The sequence below is a fragment of the Rhincodon typus genome, chromosome 27 (assembly GCF_021869965.1).
Source record: "Rhincodon typus isolate 14 chromosome 27, sRhiTyp1.1, whole genome shotgun sequence".
NCBI lineage: Eukaryota > Metazoa > Chordata > Chondrichthyes > Orectolobiformes > Rhincodontidae > Rhincodon > Rhincodon typus.
Window position 1 is genome coordinate 32,907,200 of NC_063358.1, and position 20,107 is coordinate 32,927,306.

The following is a 20,107-nucleotide window of genomic DNA, read 5'->3' on the forward strand; positions in this document are numbered from 1 at the left end:
CTCGTTATTCTTCCTTATCTCTCTCTTTCCCACTCTCTACTTCTCCTTCTCTCTCTTTCCCTCTCCCTCCTATATCCCTCTCTCTATCTCATTCTATCCAACTGTCTATATCATTCTCTCTATCTCTCCCTATCTCTCTTGCCCCAGCCTTCTCTCTCTCTATGCCACTCTCTAGCTCTCTCCCCTATCTCACTCTCTATCTCTCCTTCTCTCTCTATCCCTCTCTCTATCCCCCTGACTTTAGCCCTCTCTCTAACTCCCAATCCCTTCTTATCACTCTCTCTATCCTCCCCCACCCCTTTCTCTCTCTATCCTTCCCCTTTCACTCTCTCTCTATCCCCTCCCTTTGTTTCTCTCTCCTCCCCCCTTATTTATCTCTCTCTTTATCCTCCCGTTTATCTCTTTCTCTACCTTCCCCCTTTATCTCTCTCTCTGTCTATCCTCCCCTTTATCTGTCTGTCTCTCTCTCTATCCCCCTTTATCTCTCTCTCCCTGTCCTCCCCTTTATTTTTCTCTCTATTCCCCTTTATCCCTCTCTATCCTCCCCCTTTATCTCTCTCTCTATCCCCTTTATCCCTCTCTATCCTCCCCCTTTATCTCTCTCTATCCCCTTTATCTCCCTCTATCCTCCCCTTTATCTCTATCTCTATCTCCCTTTATCTCTCTCTATCCTCCCCTTTATCTCTATCTCTATCCCCCTTTATCTCTCTCTATCCTCCCCTTTATCTCTCTCTCTATCCCCTTTATCTCCCTCTATCCTCCCCTTTATCTCTCTCTATCCTCCCCTTTATCTCTCTCTATCCTCCCCTTTATCTCTATCCCCCTTTATCTCCCTCTATCCTCCCCTTTATCTCTATCCCCCTTTATCTCTCTCTATCCTCCCCTTTATCTCTCTCTGTCTATCCCCCTTTCTCTCTCTCTCTGTCTATCCTACTTTTTCTATTTTGCCCCCGGGCGCTGAATCCGCTGCGCGTGCTGTTTCCATGGGAACCAAACTTGGAAACGGCGCAGTTTAACGTCCAGGTGTCTCAGCATAAGGTGTCCGGAGGGACGGGAACAAATTGCCAGCCGGAACGGACAGTAATAGGAGCTGGACCAGGGAGAGGGATTCATGGAGCTGTGACAATCATAGAGGGCGGTGATGGACTTGTGGTTGAACTCAAAGCACTTTATTTCAACGCGTTACTGAAGAATTACATTGAAGGGGCTGTTTTGACTTTAAAAAAAGTCAGCGGTTCCTCCTGCCATGGTATAAAAAATTCCATGTATCTTCCAAAGAAGAGTAGGGGGTGTACTGATGTCCTGGCCAACACTTCTCAAAAATAGTTTAATTTATTCTTGTACAAATTTATTTAATGTAAGTTTGGATTCAATATACTAGTAACTGCATTTTGTAGGTAATCTTTTGTCCCAATGCTTAACTGTTAGCGAATACCTAAAATCTGATCATCTAGTCATTATTAAATTGCTGTTTGTAGGTCTTTATTGTCAGTGATTTACCTGCCATTTTTTTTGGCATTACAACACGTTAGTGCTTCTTTGGCTGAAATGAACTCTAAAATGTTCAGAAGTTATGAAGGACGCCACATAAAATGCAAGTCTTTTTGCAACTAAGGAACATTACTGACATTTTCATTAGTTCCCACCCCATCTCTTTTTTTTCTGTAACTCTGCACATTCTTTATTTTCAGATAATAATCTAATTCTTTTTGAATGATTGAATCTCCCTCTGCCACAATCTCAGGTAGTGCATTCCAGATCTTAATCATTTGCTATGTAAAACATTTTTCCACGTCTCTTTTGCCACTCACTTTAAACCTTGACAGCAACCCTTCATGAATAGGAACAGTTTCTTTTCAAAGCTATCAGTGTTTTGCATACCTCCATCAGATCGCCTATTGGCCTTCTTATCTCCAAGGAAAACTGTCTCATCTGTCTTTTTCACTGAAGTTCCTTATCTTTGGAGGCACTGTCATGAATCATTCCCGCACTCTTTCCAATGCCTTCACATTTTTCATAAAATCGCACACAAACTGGAAGTAATACCCCAGCTGAGGCTAAACTAGTCCCTTAGTTAATTTCAATATCAGTTACTTATTTTTGACTTCTATGTCTCTATTAGTAAAACCTAAAATACTATCGGTTTAATTAATCACTCTGTCAGCCTATCCTGCCACCATTTATGCACATATACCCCCAGGATTCTTGTGCTCTTGAACTCTCTAACTCGATTTAATATTTTTGCTCCTGCGTTCTTAGAAACATCCACAAATTTTGGAATTGAGCCCAATACGCCAAAGTCATTAATAAAAAAAAGGCAAAAACAGATAATGACCTGTCTGGCTGGAGATGTTGTGAATCAAGTTGTTTAAGATTGTGCTACCAATATTTTAGTTATGGAGAAATTATGTGCCATTGTAGTAAATGACTGAAACCTTTTTCCTTAACAGTTTATTTTTCATTTGTGTAAGTAATTTTCCTCTTCATATTTTCTAACTTTTCTTAAGCAAGCACTGGATGGTTCTGCATTGCAGCAGCTCATATACTTTCAGTTTATTTTATTTAGTGTGGTTTATCTTTTCCCAAATTTGTGGACTGCCTGTCCTCAATATTTGCAGTCTGGTCATGTTTTGCTGGCAGCATTAATTGTTGCTATGTCAACTGTCACAATGTGATATAGGCCTTGGTTACAAGGTATTTCTGACAATCAACAATATGCAGTCATTCTCCCAATACCATTACCAGTTTTTTAGGTGATAAAAAGATTAACTGACTGTCAATTAAGTCACAGGCAGTATATTCCATATAATTGCTTCAGTCAGACACTGAGTCTACTTTGCACAGAAGCAAAAAAGCCAGCACTAAGACCTGACCAGCAACACTGACATCTGTGACAAAATAAAACAAATAGTTCTTTCTTAATTTCCACATTTTTTTCATAGGAGGCATGTTATGCCACATTTTGTTTTCCTTTGCTTGATCAGTGCAAAAAAAAGTTTGCCAATGATTTTTGATGATCAGGTTCCTTAAGGATCATGTGGGCTGTATATAAGCTTTTTGTCCCAGAAACTTCAGGTAGGCTGTTCCAGTTAGTACATCAATGCCTTGGTGGCACCATCTTCACGTTAGAGAAAGGAAGTGGAATCCTACATGTGTCTGGATTTTCTAATTATTTTTCATCCCTCTTAAATTCCAGACTAAGTGGAGACTATGAGGCCATGTTATGTACTCTAATGTCAACACTCAAAATTTCCTAAAAGCATGATCTATTGCTCCTGTTTCTGCTTTCTTGATTAAAACTAAAACAGAAAATATTAGAGAAACTCAGCAGGTCTGGCAAAGAGAGAAAGAGTTTGTCTTTTTTTCAGTACTAAGGGGCTGGAAAGTTATGGCTCTTATGCCGTTGATAAGATGGAGTGGGAGGGTGGGTGCGGTGAGCAAAATATAAAGGCAGTGCTAATGGTGATAAACGACAGATTAAGATGTAAAGTAGATGTTAATGATAACTTTTAACAGGAGAAAACAGGTCAGCTCTTCTGGGAGCAAGGCCAACAAAACATAAGCAAGACATGGGGAAGGGTGGGGATGTAATCAAAATGAAAGACGGTGTTCATGCTCTGAAGCTGTTGAACTTTCAATGTTAGTTCCCAAGTTGTAAAGTGCCTAAGTGGAAAATGAGGTGTTGTTTCTTCACCTTGTGTTGAACTTTGCTGGAATGCTGCAGCAGGCCTAGGATGGAAATGGGAACAAGATAGTTCATTGAAATGGCAAGCAACTGAAATGTCTGGGTCATTCTTGTAGACAGAGTGGAGCTGATCTGTAAAGTCGTTACCCAGTCTGCATTTTGTCTCGCCAATTTAGAGGAGGCCACATGGTGAGAAGTGAATACAGTAGACTAGTTTGAAAGAAATATAAGTGAAATGATATGTCACCTGGAAAGTGTGTTTGGGATCTTAGACTGTAAGGAGAGGGGACGTATCGGGGCAAGAAGCACCCCATGTAATTTTGCATGGAAAGGTACCTTGTGGGGAGGATGGAGGAGTGTAAGTGAAGTGGAGTAGTGAACCAGAGTTCACAGAGGGAACAGTCCCTGCGGAACGCTCAAGTGTGGGGAGGAGAAGAGGAATTTGTTGGTGGCATCCTGCTAGATGTGGTGGAAATGGCAGAGAATTTCCTCTCAGTGTGGAGACTGGTGGTGTGCAAAGTGACAACATGGGGAAGCCTTTCATTGTCTGGGAGAGAAGGAAAGTGGTGAGGGCAAAAGGGCAGCAAATGGGTAGCACACATCTGAAGGCCCTGTCAACCATGGTGTGGGGCAATTCTCGACTGAGAAAAATTGAGAAAAGTTTGGAGACACATCAGTGGAAGATGGCTTTATTGAAACAGATGCCGCGGAGACGGAGAAACTGAGAGAATAGAATGGAATCCTTGAAGGAAACAGGGTGTGAAACTGTAGTCAAAGTAACTATGGGATGAGTGGGTTTATACTGGATATTGGTGGACAGCTTATCTCCAGAAATAGAAACAGTGAAGTCAAAGAAGGGAAATGGAGAGTCAGAGATAGACCAGGTGAAGGTGAGAGGAGGACAAAAATTGGAAGCAAAACTGGTTACGTTTCCAATTCTGAATGAGTGCAGGAAGCAGTCCTGATGACATTATCAATGTACCAGAGAAAGAGCTGTGGAAGGGAGCCTGAGTAGGACTGGAGAAAGGAATGTTCCGCATATCCTACAAAGAGACAGGCACAGAACTTATTTATTTGGAGTAAATAGTAATTCTTGGTAGGTTCAGAAACTGATCCATATTTTATGTTAACCTGAGTCTGTCAGACAGGTAAATATGGGACTTTGTGTACTTTGATAAAATTGTCAACTTTTGTGATGACTCTAGAAATAGCAGGCCATGATTTCTAGCATGTGTCCCAGTGTGGTGTGACACGTTGATAAGTAAACCAGAAAATAAAATGCATAAAACACAATCTCTTGGATAAAGCATCAGTTATTCCTTTGCTGCATCTGTGAAAAGCAACTACTTCTGCTGCCTGTTGGACTAGCCTGTGAGGACACAGGTACATGCAAACTGAACGCCATTGTCATATTCCAGGGACCATCATCCCGGGTTTGGTAACCATTACACTCCTGAGTTTCAGCCTACATAGGAAATGCTTCTCAATCATTGGCAGGTGTCTATTCCTAAACCAATACTGATGGGTATTATAGTAGCAAAGTGAATGTGCTTTTAGATATTCGTAAATTGTCTGATACAAAGACATATAATGGGCTGCCTTAAATCCATTGCTTTGAATAGGACTTGCAACATTTTTCTGGTTTTGGATTCTATCCAATTTATTTAGCAAGGCATTTACTTTAGCAAAAACACTTGGCACACTTTTAAATTGCTGTTTCACAACAACATCCTGTATTTATACAGAACCTTCAACATAGAAAAATGTTTCAACATAGAAAAATGTTCCAACATGCCCTCCATGTTTGACTGAGATAAGAATTAAAAGAAATCAACATTGTATTGAGCTTTCTATCGGCACAAATTCAGTGGAACATCAATTGCTTTTGCATCCTCCCAGTTAGCACATTTGCCTGAGATGTAATGCACAGGCTCCCAGAAACTCACTTGCATAATAAAATTCGTATTCACCTCCCTAGATCTTTTTCTTTTTTTTTTAACCTGTCTTTGTAACTTATTTCCTGCCCTACACCAACTCCCCACCATAACTTTTCATTCCTCCACCTTTGCAAGTTCACCCTGTCCTACCACCTATCATTGTCACCGAGTTGCTGGGGCCTTGCATGCTGGAATTCCTCCTCTAAACTTCATACCCTCTTTTCCTTCAGCCTTAAAAAATCCACCAATTTGACCAATATTTTGGTTATTTCTTTGGTCTAGCATCAATGTTCTTTTCTCCTGCTATGCCTCTGTGAACATTTTTCTACATTAAAGGTTCTGTATGAACACAGTATTTTGTTATCAGAAGGTAATTTTATAGAGGCATAGAGCACAAAAACAGGCCCTCCGACCCACTCATCCATGCCGACCAGGTTTCCTATATTGAGCTAGTCCCCTTTGCTTGCATTTGGCCCATAGCCCCCTAAAACTTTCCTATCCATGTATCTGTCCAAATGTCTTAAATTTTGTAATTGTACCTGCCTCTAGCAGCTCGTGCCATATACGCAACACCCTCTGTATGAAAAAGTTGTCCCTCAGGTCCCTTTTAAATCTTTACCCCTCTCATCTTAAACCTTTGCTCTCTAATTTTGGACTTCCCTACCCTTGGGGAAAAGACCTTGGCTATTCACCGTATCTATGCCCCTCATGATGTTATAAATCTTTGTAAAAGACATATCACCTCAGCCTCGTTCAGTTCAGGGAAAAATATCCCAGTCTATCCAAGCCACTGAAATTGCAGGCTGCTTGAGAATCCATGAATCAACTTAAAAGCCTATTTTATCCAGGGGTGCTTCACTACATTCGATCAACATTTATAATTACAATATATATTTCATGCCATACATATAGCCCTGAGAGATTTTCAGCATCTTAGTTTATAATAGGGTCAAAGAAGTGTACAGGTGTACATAGAGCTGGATCCAACTCATCCATGCCGACCAGATGTCCTAAATTAATCTAGTCCCATTTGCCCGTATTTGCCATATCCGTCTGACTCCTTCCTATTCATATACCCATCCAGATGCCTTTTAAAAGTCGTAATTGTACCAGCTTCCACAACTTCCTGTGGCAGCTCATTCCATACATGCTCCACCCTCTGCATGAAAAAGTTGCCCCTTAGGTCCCTTTTAAATCTTTCCCCTCTCACCTTAAATCTACACCCTCTAGTTTTGGACTTCCCTACCTTGTCTATTTACCCTATCTATGCCCCTCATGATTTTTATAAATTTCTATAAGGTTACCCCTCAGCCTCCGACGCTCGAATGAAAATAGCCCCAGTCTACTCACCCTCTCCCTTCAGCTCAAACCTTGCAACTCTGGCAACATCCTTGTAAATCTTTTCTGAACCCTTTCAAGTTTCACAACATCCTTCCTATGGCAGGGAGACCAGAACTGCACATAGCATTCCAAAAGTGGCCTAACCAATGTCCTGTACAGCTGCAACATGACCTCCCAACTCCTATACTTAATGCCCTGAACAATATTGGCAAGCATACCAAATGTCGTCTTTACTATCCTGTCAACATGCGAATCTACTTTCAAGAAACAGTGAACTTACACTCCAAGGTCTCTTTGTTCAGAAATAATCCCCAGGACCTTACCATTAAGTGTATAAGTCCTGTCCTGATTTGCCTTTCCAAAATGCAGCACCTCATATTTATCAAAATTAAACTCCATCTGCCACTCCTTGGCCTATCTGATCAGGGTCCTATTGTACTCTGAAATAACCTTGGTTGTCCAATTTTGGTGTCACCTGCAAACTTATTGAACATCCCTCCTATGTTCACATCCAAATCATTTATATAAATGACAAAAGACAATGGACCCAGTACCGATCCTTGTGGCACACTGTTTGTCACAGGCCTCCAGTCTGAAAAGCAACCCTCTATCACCACTCTCGATCTTCTACCTTCGAGCCAGTTCTGTTCTTTACTCAGAGAGTAGTAAGGGCATGGAATGCCCTGCCTGCAAAAGTAGTAGACTCGCCAACTTTAAGGGCATTTAAATGGTCATTGGATAAACATATGGATGATAATGGAATAGTGTAGGTTAGATGGGCTTCAGATTGGCTTCACAGGTCGGCGCAACATTGAGGGCCGAAGGGCCTGTACTGCGCTGTAATGTTCTATGTTCTCCCTGTATTCCACATGATCTAACTTGCTAACCAGTCTAATGGGGGGATCGAGAGACTTTTAGGCAGAAACCTTTGCCCTTTCAGTCTTTCGTATATTTCTCTGTTTGCTGTCCTTAACGGGAATGTTCAGTTTACAACAGTGACCAACTTTCCTGGATTTTTTTGGACTGTTCAGTTTCGGAGCAGATTGTCCCCTGTCCTGGATTGTCTGTTTTCAGAACAGCCTTTATTCTGAATTTTTCATCATAGAATCCCGGCAGTTTGGGAGCAGGCCATTCGGCCCATCAAGTCCACACCGACGCTCTGAATAGCATCCCACTCAGACACACCCCATCCCAGTAACTCTGCATTTCCCATGGCTAATCCACCGAGCCTGCACATTCCTAGACATTATGGGCAATTTAAGCATGGTCAATCCACCTAACCTGCACATCTTCAGACTATGGGAGTAAACTGGAGCATCTGGGGGAAACCCATGCAGTCACAGAGAGAATGTCCAAACTTCAGACAGATAGTTACCCAAGGGTGGAATCAAACCCTGGTCCCTGGTGCAGTGAGGCAGCAGTGCTAACCACTGAGCTACTGTGCTGCCTAATTGTTGCAGATGTGGATAATGCACCTCCCACTGGCTCACCAACATTCCCCAGCCCAATCGGATAGTCACCTGTACCAAAATTTCCCTTCTTTCTACCCCAAGAGTTGGTCACCCTGTTAGGTGTGTAGAAATTAGAAGCTAAAGTAGGCCATTTGTCCCCTTAAGCCTGCTCTGCCATGCAATAATATCATGTCTGACCTAACTGTGGCCTCACCTCCACTGCTATGGCTAATCTGCTAGATAAACTTTGACTTGTCAGCTAAGAATCTAACTCTGCCTCAAAAATATTCAGTAATCCCACCTCCACCATTCTCCGCCAAGAGATTGCCAAAGACATCCGACCCTCTGACAGAGAAATAAACTCTCGTCATCTCTAACTTGAAACGAGAGTCCGCTAATTTTTAAACTGTATCCCCCTAGTTCTAGTCTCGTTGCAACCCTGAGACCATTAGCATGAGCACTGGAGAGAGGCATGAACAAATAAAATAATAAGAACAAGAAAACATCAGCAAGCATCTCTGGAGCAGTGTGTATTGAGAGAGGTGATGCAGTGATTGATGGACCTAATATTAGGAGGGAATCATTCTGCAGTTGGCTGCCCAAGGTTGGAGTCAAGAGCCTTGGCTGGCTGACCTCTCACCTCTGCTGCGTGACCCCGGAAGTGTTCTATACGCTGGCCGGCAGTGTTGTTCCGGGTCGGTGCCACAGCCGGGAAGATGGAGGCTCAGGGCCGCCGCAGGGCCTGGCACAGCCCCGAGCCTGGGCCCGCGACCGACCGCCACCGATTGAGGATCAAAAGAGAGGGGGCAGCTGGCTCCAAGCACCGGCCCTCGAGTTCGGGCTCCTCCGGGGGCAGCGTCTCTCCTCCTGGGCACTGGCAGAGCCGCTCCCCGGTCCGGAGGAAGCCGGCACCCGAACAACAACAACAACATTCACGGCCCGGGGGCAAGTTGAAGCGGGTGAGTTACCGAGTCAAACCGTTAATATTAATAATAAAACACAATTCATTACTGCAGCAACCATCTCTCGCATTACAGGAACTGCAGCCCCAATTCAGCCACATCATTACTGAGGAAGAGGATTTAACTTTCACATCAATCTCACTCTAGTGTCATTGCTAAAGAGAGTGTGTGAGAGTGAAAATTCAATTCCTCGGTGAGCGCAGGAAGGAGGGGAATTTGGTGCAATGAAGAAGCAGGTGAAGTATTATTAAAAAGTTCCATTAAAGTGCTTGAGGAATTGTTAATAGCAGCAGAAGGGACCTGAATGAGAGAACACAAGTTTAAAGGTGTTTGGCAAAGGCACGAATACAAATTTACTTTTATCCAGAGCGAGATCTTATACACTGGAAAGCGCTGCCTGACAGGGTAGCAGAAGCAGATTTGATTTTCACTTTCGGAAGGAAACTGAATGATTCAAAAGGGACAAGAGTTGCAGCACTGTGGCTGGTGAATAGGACTGATTGGATAGCCCTCTGAAGGTGCTATCTGGCTGAATGGCCTCCTGCGTTCTGATTAAATTCGATTCTTGATTCTCTTTTTAGTGGTTAAAAGTTAAAATGATCACCCTGGATGTGAATTGTGTTCTGTTATGGAGCCAAAAGGTTTATCGTGATGGTTAAATGTAATAGCTTATAGTTAGCTTTCCAGTTCACGTATTTCAGGGATAAATTAATTTGGCAACACAGCACAGTGGTTAGCCCTGCTGCCTCACTGTGCGAGCGATCCAAATTCGATTCCAGCCTTGTGTAGAGTTTGCACATTCTCCCCATGCCTGTGTGGGTTTCTGCCTGGTGCTCTGGTTTCCTCCTACAGTCCAAATGTGCAAGTTAGAAGGATTAGCCATGCTAATTTGCCCCACAGTGTCTAAGGATGTTTAGGCTAGATGGCTTGGTCATGGTCATCGTGAGATTATGGGGATAGGATGGGGGGTTGGATCTGGGTGCATCTCCGACTCTTCGGAACGTTGGTGCAGACTCGATGGGCTGAATTGTCTCTATCTGCACTGTGGGGATTTTATAATTCTATGATGAAATTATAATCTCCACTAGTTACCATGTGAAGTTTTTATACCAATTGTCTCATAATTTCTGGCCGTGCCATGGCTTGCAATATTAGATTTTTCTCATTCCGTTCAGGAACGGCATGACCATTCGCAACGGGATCATGCTGAGAGACGACACAGAGACCACTCCAACAGAAATGGACATCGGCGCAAGAAGAACAGTGACCGAGAGCGTCACAGAGAATGTTCAGACCGGGGCCGAGGCCACAACAAAAGGAATGGCAGTTCTCACACAGAAGCTGGTATAAGTGGCCGAGACAGGGAGGCTCAGCTCCTCAGCACTCAGCAGGCCGAGCGAGAGTATTACAATGAGAGAAGGCGTCAAAACCGCAATCAGTGTCCCCTGCTCAGTGATGGGCATCCTGCCTCTGAGTCAAATAACAGCCAAACTCTTGGCGGCAACACAGCCCCGGTGAAAGAGGAGCCAAGTTTTGAGCTTTCTGGTGCCCTCGTGGAAGACACAAACACCTTTCGTGGAGTGGTGATAAAATACTGTGAACCGCCCGAGTCCCGGATCCCAAGGAAACGATGGCGGCTTTATCCGTTCAAGAATGATGAGCCTCTTCCAGTTATGCACATTCATCGTCAGAGTGCCTATCTCTTGGGCCGACAGCGTAGGGTAGTGGATATTCCAATTGACCATCCTTCCTGCTCCAAGCAACATGCAGTGCTACAATACAGGTTGGTGTTTAAAAAGCTGTTAATGTAAGTTTGTGGGGAGTGGGCCTAACTGGATTGCTATGCAGTCTCCAGTATGGACATTTTGGTTGAATGGCTCCCTGTGTCGTAAATGACAACTTTGCATTGTTCTGATATCGATTAGTCTGCTGCTAATCCCATTGGATTTCCTGGCTGCTACCCTTCTCCTATAGGATTGGCCTTCTTTTATTTGCTGTCCAGGTTTCTCTCTCCCAATTTCTATTATAGGAAGTAGACTGCAAAATGATTTTTATTTCCTCGATGGACAGGAGTTACTATAGTACAGTCTTCCCAGGAAAGGCAGTTGGTTAATATTAAATAACTACTTTTACGAAAAAAAACTAAACAAACATCCAATTAAGAAATGAGCTTGTGGTCACACTGATAGATTCCTCACTGAGCAGTACCTGTAAAGGGCTTGATGTTTCCTTGGACAGGGAAAGTGGACTCTCGGGCAAACAGCTGCCAAAATCTAATTTATATTCTGGAGCTAAAGAAAGAACTTATGTTTCCAAATCACCTTTCGTGGTCTTGGGTCATTGCATAGCATTTTACAACCAGTCAAGCAATTTTGAAACACAGTCACTGTTGTATTTTAATAAATGTGACCGCAGTTCTTGTAGATTTAACAAGTACAGTTTTAGGGGTGGAGCAGTGAACGGGAACCAGGCAATATTTGTAGAAATGTTTGTCTTAGGGCATTAAATATGTAGAAATATTTTATAAGTGAGTAGATTTTATAGACTATGATAATTTTGTGTCTGATAGGCCGTAGCTTTTGTCCTATTCCACAGTCCAGTCCAAAAGTGTTTCCGCTGTCTGTTCCCTTTTCTCTCTCTCAATCCCGTTTTGAAAGTATTGCCAGCACCCTTTGGTACTTCGAGGGAAGTACTTAGGTGTAATATTAAAATTGGTGCGTGCATCAATTGTCTGATTTTATTTCACTGGATTGAGCAAAGTTAATGAGCAACTTTGCATAACATTTTGTGCTGTGATCAGTTTTAGCAAGATTAACTTTATTCACAGTCGATTGCTTCTTGTTCTTGATATTAACTACTCAAGATTTTTTTTTCAGTCATTGTCATTAGGGGGTTGAAGGAGGCAATTTGTCCTATTGAGTTCATGCTGGCTGTCTGTAGATCAGTTTGATTTCCAGCCACTTCTTACCTCTGTTATCTTGTAAGCTCATTTCCCTCAAATACCATTCAACATTGACACATCCTGTGCAGTTGTATTTTGCTAGGAGAAATTTTATAGGTTGTTTTTGGTACTTCCTCTGCTACAGAGTGTTTTTGGCCCCATTTGCTGCTTTCATCTGATTCTGGTGCATTTAGCGTTCTTGTTTCACCAAGGAAGCATTCCAGTCTCTGGCAATGCTGCTTAAGCTTGCCTGCATGCGGATGAACACAGACAGCTCAAAGTTACTGTTTTGCAGGTTCTTTTCTCCTTCCCTTCCACCTGTCTTTGTCCTCCTCTCTTGTATGGACTAATGCTGTCCCTCCCACAGTAGTTTTTTAAAAAAAATCATAGTTTATTGTATCCATCACTGATGTCTGGACATGCCTATTAATACTATTAGTTGAGGGACCTGGGAGCCTTCTGGGAACACTGGGTTTTCAATCCAGTGGTCAAAGATAAAGCTACAGTCTGCATCTCACTGGCCTTTCTCATGGTATAACTTTGGATTGAGGTTGTTAACTCCTTTAACTACTTTCTTCTAGTGAAAACTCTGTATAGCTCTTCCTGTTTTCACGAGGCTGGAGTAGAAATATAAACCTTGTATCATTGAATCGCAGATGGTATGCAGCATAACTTGCTGTTTCTTTTGCCCCCTGCAGACTTGTGGAGTTCACACGGAATGATGGCACACCTGGCAGGAGGGTGAGACCGTATATCATCGACCTGGGTTCAGCCAATGGCACATACCTTAACAATCAACGCATTGAGTCACAGCGATATTATGAACTCAAAGAAAAGGATCTGCTGAAATTTGGCTTCAGCAGCAGGGAGTACGTCATTCTACATGAATTCTCGGATACTGCTGAGGTGGATGCAAAAGAAGGGCAGCATGACGAGGATGAGGGAGTTGAAAGTTAATATAAAACCTTTCCCACTTTTTCTTTTGAAATTGGAACTGCAGGTTTACTTTCCCTTTCAAATGTGCAGGTAAATAGTTCTACTAGAATTGCGAGGACCAGGTGACAGTTGACCAGTTTCGTAATTTGAAGTCCAGGCCCACTCTATCAGTTGCGTATCTTGACTCACTCTCATATTGTCAGTATTCTATTATAAACCAATATGATATTCGAAGAACAAAGTGTGGCCTGGTGAACAGAATTGAACAGTATAATCCCTTCAGACCAAATATTTAGCACCCTATTTTGAATTTATGTTTCACAATCTGATCACTTTGCCTCCAGTCTGGTACTCAGGTGGAGTCACGCTAAATAGTGGCAAGAAACTACAGAGTTTGCTGTAGTAAATTCAGCAGGACAGCTACTAAACTGTCAATGCTGTTGGAGTATGTGATGTTTTTCATTATATTTTGATTTTTTTTAGGTAGAGGATAATAAGCTTCATAAGCAAACTATTCTACTGGACTGTTTGGTCTTGGGACGTCATCAAACAACTGCATATCGTTGCTTCAGCTCCTTTCATTCTTCTGTTGGTTTTTATTCAGGTTTTGAGATTGTGCTGCTAGGTTGAAACCTATATAATTATTTTCTTTTCCTGAAGCAGATTGTAGACCAGTTCTGTGCTTTTCTTCATTGAAAGCCTCTTCTGTACACGAGTTATAGAAATGGACCTTTCAGAATCCCTTTTGCATTCAATGATTGATTAAGGAAATGGTTCAAAAATGGCCAAGAATTTATAATTTTGACTGAAAACATTTTGTGCTGAAACCTTTTTATGAAAAAGTGCAGGAATTTTTCCCCTACCCAGGAGTGATTTATGCGTCTGAGTTGGATGTTTTTCTTGCAGTTAGAGAAAAGGTTGAGAACTTGTTTTACGATAATGCACTGCACATAATTACGTGTTGCCCCAGCAAGCTTGGAGTTAATTTTCAGGGTCATTGTTTGCACCAGGAAGCAAGAGGAACAGCAATAAATCTTTCCACAGTGAACCCCAGTAGGTGGGACCAACTGTGTCGTGGTCTGTCTGGTTTGATTTGGAATTAGTCACAAACGTGGCTGCACCTGATATTGAAGGGAACACTGATAAATGGTGGAAACCCATTAGCTAGATATTCCATCTGTAAGATGGGACCTTTGACCTATACCTTTCCTTGTCCCTACATGATGGATGTGCTTGCCACTAAATGCCATCCCTCCTGCTTCCTCTCTGGAACAAATTGCATTGCTAGTATGTCACTGGCTCAGAGCCAAGTCATTGTGATGGTTGCTCCAATGTTGATTGGAAACTTGGGTTGCAGTTGTTTGTTGTAAACTTTAAAATCTTTGCACTACCCATCACTAAGATAAAAATGTAGTCGTGTCAGAGGTTGGATTCTGTCGGCATGATCTGATTCTCATCTCTTCTTATTTAGCAGTCTGTTGCTGGATTCAGGCAAGAAATATTTGGTATAGGTATATTCTGTGAAAGCATGTCTGTGCATTTTTAGTTTCTGACTTCAACTGCTTGGATGTGAAATATTCCAAAAACATTTGTTTAAATTTTTAGCAGCTGTATAAAAGCTTGTGGAGCTGAAATGTTAATCTGACACTTTTTCTCGCTACACATGATGCCTGACATGCTGAATGCTTTTCCACCTTTTCTGTTCTTAAATAAGTTTCATAAGGTTGATGGATTTCCCAGTTAAGATGCCTGGCTGTCCTAGACAAACAGCTGCATCCAACACTGCTTCTGTAACTGCTTAGAGTGAAGATATTTAATTTTGAGGGTGAGGACGGAGCACTGCTATTGGGCACCTTGTTTGACTTGTACTTCAAACTCACTGGCTACATCGGAGGTCCCCTACCCTGACTCGAAAGAGTTTTGATGCTGTGTAGCCTGCATGAGAGGGGTAGGAAATGTAGTTGCACTTGATAAACATGGCATCTAAGGAGTTAGTTTTATTTTAAAACCGGAAAGCGGGTGAGATCTCTTTTTTTCCACAGCTTTAATGTAATTGCATGCACCTAATGCGTACTGACCTTGAAAGCAACCAGTCAGGGGGAAAAGAAAAATCTTGACTATTTATTTTCTACTTACAAAATTGTTTTCTTTGTTAACAAATGTATCTGCTAAAATGTTGATAGACTTTAATACCAAAGGGCTCAAATTTACCCCTCCCAATGTAGTCACCAAGCAAAGAAGTGGTCAGATTGTTGCTAAGCAACAGAAGAATGATAATGAACAATGACACACGCTTACCTTTTGAAACATTTTGTTATTAAATGAAAATCTGTTTTAAAATACTCCTCAAATTATATTTTGTTGTATAAAGTAAACCGGTGTTCTTGTAGATTGTAATGTTGACTTTGTTACAATCGCTCCTATGTTTTTGGCAGTCCGTGTCATTTTTAGTAAAGTAGATTTCCACAATAGTTTTCATGTGTTTGACTGCCTTTGTTCCAATTATCAACCATAACATCGCACAATTTTCTCTTGGGGGAGAAACAGGCTCATTTTAAAAAGAAACATGATTATCTCATTTTCGGTAGCATTGATAAGTGTGTGGCAGAACATGCCTGGAATGCTTTTGCTGTTAAATTGGAGATGAGATGAAGTTACCTGGTTCCATGATGATTGAGTCTCAGCACATCCTAAAATGATTTGAAAGCTGGTTATTGGAAGTTCGTAATGATTTGGCAGCTATTTACAAATCTTCAATGAAAGATGTTATTGCGCTGCCTATCACGTTTTGTGTTTTTAAAAAAAAATGTTTTCCATTGTCTTTTGCAAAGCTTTATGCCAATTCAAAAAATGTGTCAGTGCCCAAGTACTAAGACCAAAGAGTTAATGTTGGCTATTTATCTAAACATGTCAGCACTTGTTGTGCATTTCCCACGTGGATAATAGTATAATGGTGTGAAGAGTGTTGATTTTTTTTTTTCTCTTTATGTCAAGGAAAGAATGATGACCAATGCCTATACCTAAAATAATGATATTTTATAAAAAAAAAACCTGAAATAACTGAGATAACACAGTGTGGAGCTGGAGGAACACAGCAGGCCTGGCAACATCAGAGGAGTAGGAAAGTTGACATTTCGGGTCAGGATCCTTCTTCAGGAATGCCCATTCCTGAAGAAGGATCCCGACCCGAAACGTCACTTTCCTGCTCTTCTGATGCTGCCTGGCCTGCTGTGTTCCTCCAGCTCGACACTGTTATCTTTGACTCCAGCATCTGTGGATGCTGGAAATCAGAAACAAAAACAGAAATTGCTGTTCTGGCAGAATTTATGGAGAGAAATCAGATTAATGTTTTGGGTCCAGTGACCATTCTTCGGAACTGATGGTAGCTAGGAAAAGGTTGGGTGGAGAGGAGACCACCTTGTAAGCAGCAAGTACAGTAGACAAAATTCAGTGAAGTGCAGGTAAATCGCTGCTTCACTTAACGGGTTTGGGGCTTTGGATGGTGAGGAGGGAGGAAGTAAATGGGCAGGTGTTTGACTATTTGCAATTGCATGGAAAGGTGCCATGGGGGTGTAGAGGGATGTTGGGAGGGAAGGAGGAGTGGACCAGGGTGTCCCGGAGGGAATGGGCCTTATAGAAGGCTGTCAAGGGAGAGGAGGGGAATACGTGTCCTTTACATTGGAGAAATGAAGCTCAGACTGGGTGACCATTTTGCAGAACACCCACATTCTGTCTGCAAAACGACTGAGCTTCCAAATGCCTGTCATTTTAACACACCACCATGTTCCCTGGCCAACGTATCTGTCTCGGGCTCGCTGCAGTACTCCAGCGAAAGTCAGTGCAAACTGGAAGGACAGCACCTTGGTTTCCCTTTTGGAACTCTGCCGCCTTCTGGACTTAATACGGAGTTCAACAATTTTAGTGCTTCAGCATCTTTTCCCGTGTCCTTACCCCAACACCCACACACCAAGGCTTGTCGTTACATGGGCTGCTACCACACACAACCCGTTATCAGCCACTAATAGCCCCCATTAGCAGCTATTCATTCCCTGGGCTGACCTTTACCCGCTCCATTGTCTGTCCAACTGTTTTTCTGTCTCTTTGGGTTCAATCTCCGATGAAAGTATCTACTCCCAGCATCTCTCTGAATCTGTGTTGCCATGTGTTTCCAGTCCTGTTGGTTGAATTCATCACATGACATTAGCTATTACCCCTGTGCCCATACATTCTGCACCAAAGTTAATTTTTTGCCTGACTTTCATCTATACAGTACCCAATAGTCATAGCTATGATGTTAGCTTGCATTTGTGAGTTGATAGCACTCAACATTATTGCTTCACCAAACCCTTGTTTCCATCTGCTGGGTTATCCAACCACTTAGCTGACAAGTAACGTTAACAAAAGCAAAGTTAACCTGTTAAGCTTTCAGCAAAAACTTCAGACAACAGACCAATTTCACCTCCTTCTTAAATGCCCAATTTGATGGATGCAACCTCTGTGTCCTGGTTTCAAGTACCATCTTTCGGTCTAAAACCATATTATTCTGTCCCTGAAACATTGCCTGTCTCCATTCTTCTTCACCCCCCATTATCAGTGATGTTCTCCTGTTTCAGATGAACTCCTCATCTGTCCAATCTCTACTCCACCAAAGACTTGCCATCCATTTATTCTATCAAAAATATCCTCAATAACTTTCAATCCTATTTTGGCTGTAATGCGAAGGTATGCTGTGGAAGATAGCAATGGACAAGTCAGGTAGATGCAAAAGTTGTGACTGCAATTTAACCTGGAGAACTGCACAGTGATCTGTTGAGGAGGTCAAACAAGGTAACAGTATGCATACCTGATGAAAGAATGAGAAATGGTGGAGTGGAAATAGTCATAGAGACGGACAGCACTGAAATAGCCTTCGGTCTAACTCGTCCATGCCGACCAGATATCCTAAATAAATCTAGTTCCGTCTGCCAGCATTTTGCCCATATCCCTCTAAACCCTACCTATTCATATACCCATCCAGATGCCTTTTAAATGTAAAAACCGAAAGAACTGCAGATGCTGTAAATCAGAAACAAAAACAAAGTTTCTGGAAAAGCTCAGCAGGTCTGGCAGCATCAGTTCTGCGGAAGGGTCGCTGGACCCGAAACGTTAACTCTGTTTTCTCCTTCACAGATGCTGCCAGACCTGCTGAGCTTTTCCAGAAACTTTGTTTTTGTGCCTTTTAAATGTAATTGTACCAGCCTTCACTTCCTCTGGCAGCTCATTCCATATAAGCATCAGCGTCTGTGTGAAAATGTTACCCCATGTCCCTTTTAAATCTTTTCCCCCTCATCTTAAACCTCGCCTTTTAGTTTTGGACTGCCACACCTCAGGGAAAAGACCTTGTCTATTTACCCTCTTCATGCTCCCCATGATTTTATAAACCTCTATAAGGTCACGCCTCAGCCTCCGACGCTCCAGGGAAAATAACCCCAGTCTATTCAGCCTCTCCCTACAGCTCAAATCCTCCAACCCTGGCAACATTCTTGTAAATCTTTTCTGAACCCATTCAAGTTTCACAACATCCTTCCTATAGGAGGGAGACCAGAATTGCACACAATATTCCAATAGTGGCTGAAACAATGTCCTGTACAGCCGCAATGTCACCTCCCAACTCCTATACTCAATGCACTGACCAGTAAAGGCAAGCAGACAAAATGTCTTTTTCACTATCCTATCTACCTGTGATTCTGCTTTCAAGGAATTAAGAACCCACACTCCAAGGTCTCTTTGGAGGAACTTGAAGAACCTTGGAATGAATGTCCACAGAATTCTGAAGGTAGGAGGTCAAGGTGAAAAAATGCTTTCCTTTAGTATTTGATGTATGGACGATAATAATGGGGAGGTTATGCTGGAACCATACATTAGTCCATAATTTGAGTACTGAATGCAGTTTTGATTACTTCATTATAGAAAGAATCCAGTAGTTGGGGCTGCGTTGAGTGTAACATACCCTCCAGTCCTGGTTATTTTGTTTATTTATTGTCACATGTATTTTGTTACAAAATACAGTGAAAACTGTAGTATTGTGTTGCCACTCTCTGGCGCCATCTTAAAACACAGAAAAATAAACCAAAACATAGAATATAAAGGCAGAAAAATAAAGTTCAACTTGACAGTCCTTGTTAAGTATTCCGCCATGGGCCTGGAGAGACAAGCCACACATCCCGTTGCTGCATTGCCGGAACAAGAGTCACCACTCTGCGGCGCCATCTTGCTTCCACCGATACTGCCGCCACCATAAGTCCTTGCTGCACCCTGCCAATGCAGCTGCCACCGATGACGCCAGGTCGTCCATCAGCCCAAACTTTTCTTTGCCGCCACCGCCAAGAGCCCAACGTGGGTCCACCTTACTGACGCAGCTGCTACCGATGTTGCCAGGTCTCGTACTGGGACCAAATGGGTTAAACAGGAAAATTGCGATAACAACAGGTGGTTGGAATTTTTGGGAAGGGACCAGCGGGATAAAGACACATGATTGAGTCAGAGAATAGGTACACTGCAGTGAGGCTAGCAGAGATACTTGCCGGAACAAGAGTCACCACTCTGCAGCGCCATCTCTGCGGCTGAGAACGGCGGTGTGTTCAGTGTAAATCACCATACAGTCCTGACAGTGGTGGCGTATTAAGCATAACTTGTCTAGTCCTGAGGGTCAGGCTGAGTTAGTGTAACACACCTCGTGTCCTGAGGGTGGCAATATATTGGGCATAAGTTAATCTTCAGCCCTGAGGGTGGTGGTGTAATGGGTGTAATTCATCCTCCAGTCCTGACAGTGGCAGTGTATTCAGTGTAATTCACCCTCCAGTCCTGACGGTGGC

At 42.5% G+C, this 20,107-nt stretch overlaps 1 protein-coding gene across 1 annotated transcript; it reads left to right on the forward strand.

Annotated features, from left to right (window-relative positions):
- The first annotated feature begins 9,030 nt into the window (after positions 1-9,030).
- Positions 9,031-15,724, forward strand: snip1 (Smad nuclear interacting protein). Its single transcript, XM_020534384.2, has 3 exons — positions 9,031-9,373; positions 10,552-11,159; positions 13,016-15,724. Exons 1-3 carry the CDS (start codon positions 9,131-9,133, stop codon positions 13,272-13,274), a joined length of 1,110 nt encoding a protein of 369 aa, XP_020389973.1. The 5' UTR covers positions 9,031-9,130; the 3' UTR covers positions 13,275-15,724.
- The last annotated feature ends 4,383 nt before the right edge of the window (positions 15,725-20,107 follow it).

What these genes read in the sequence shown, in the direction of transcription:
- snip1 (XM_020534384.2), top strand. Translation starts at nt 9,131, where the DNA reads ATGGAGGCTCAGGGCCGCCGCAGGGCCTGGCACAGCCCCGAGCCTGGG. An exon ending in CCGGGGGCAAGTTGAAGCGG is followed by an intron (nt 9,374 to 10,551) that starts GTGAGTTACCGA and finishes CATTCCGTTCAG; the next exon opens with GAACGGCATGACCATTCGCA. An exon ending in CATGCAGTGCTACAATACAG is followed by an intron (nt 11,160 to 13,015) that starts GTTGGTGTTTAA and finishes TGCCCCCTGCAG; the next exon opens with ACTTGTGGAGTTCACACGGA.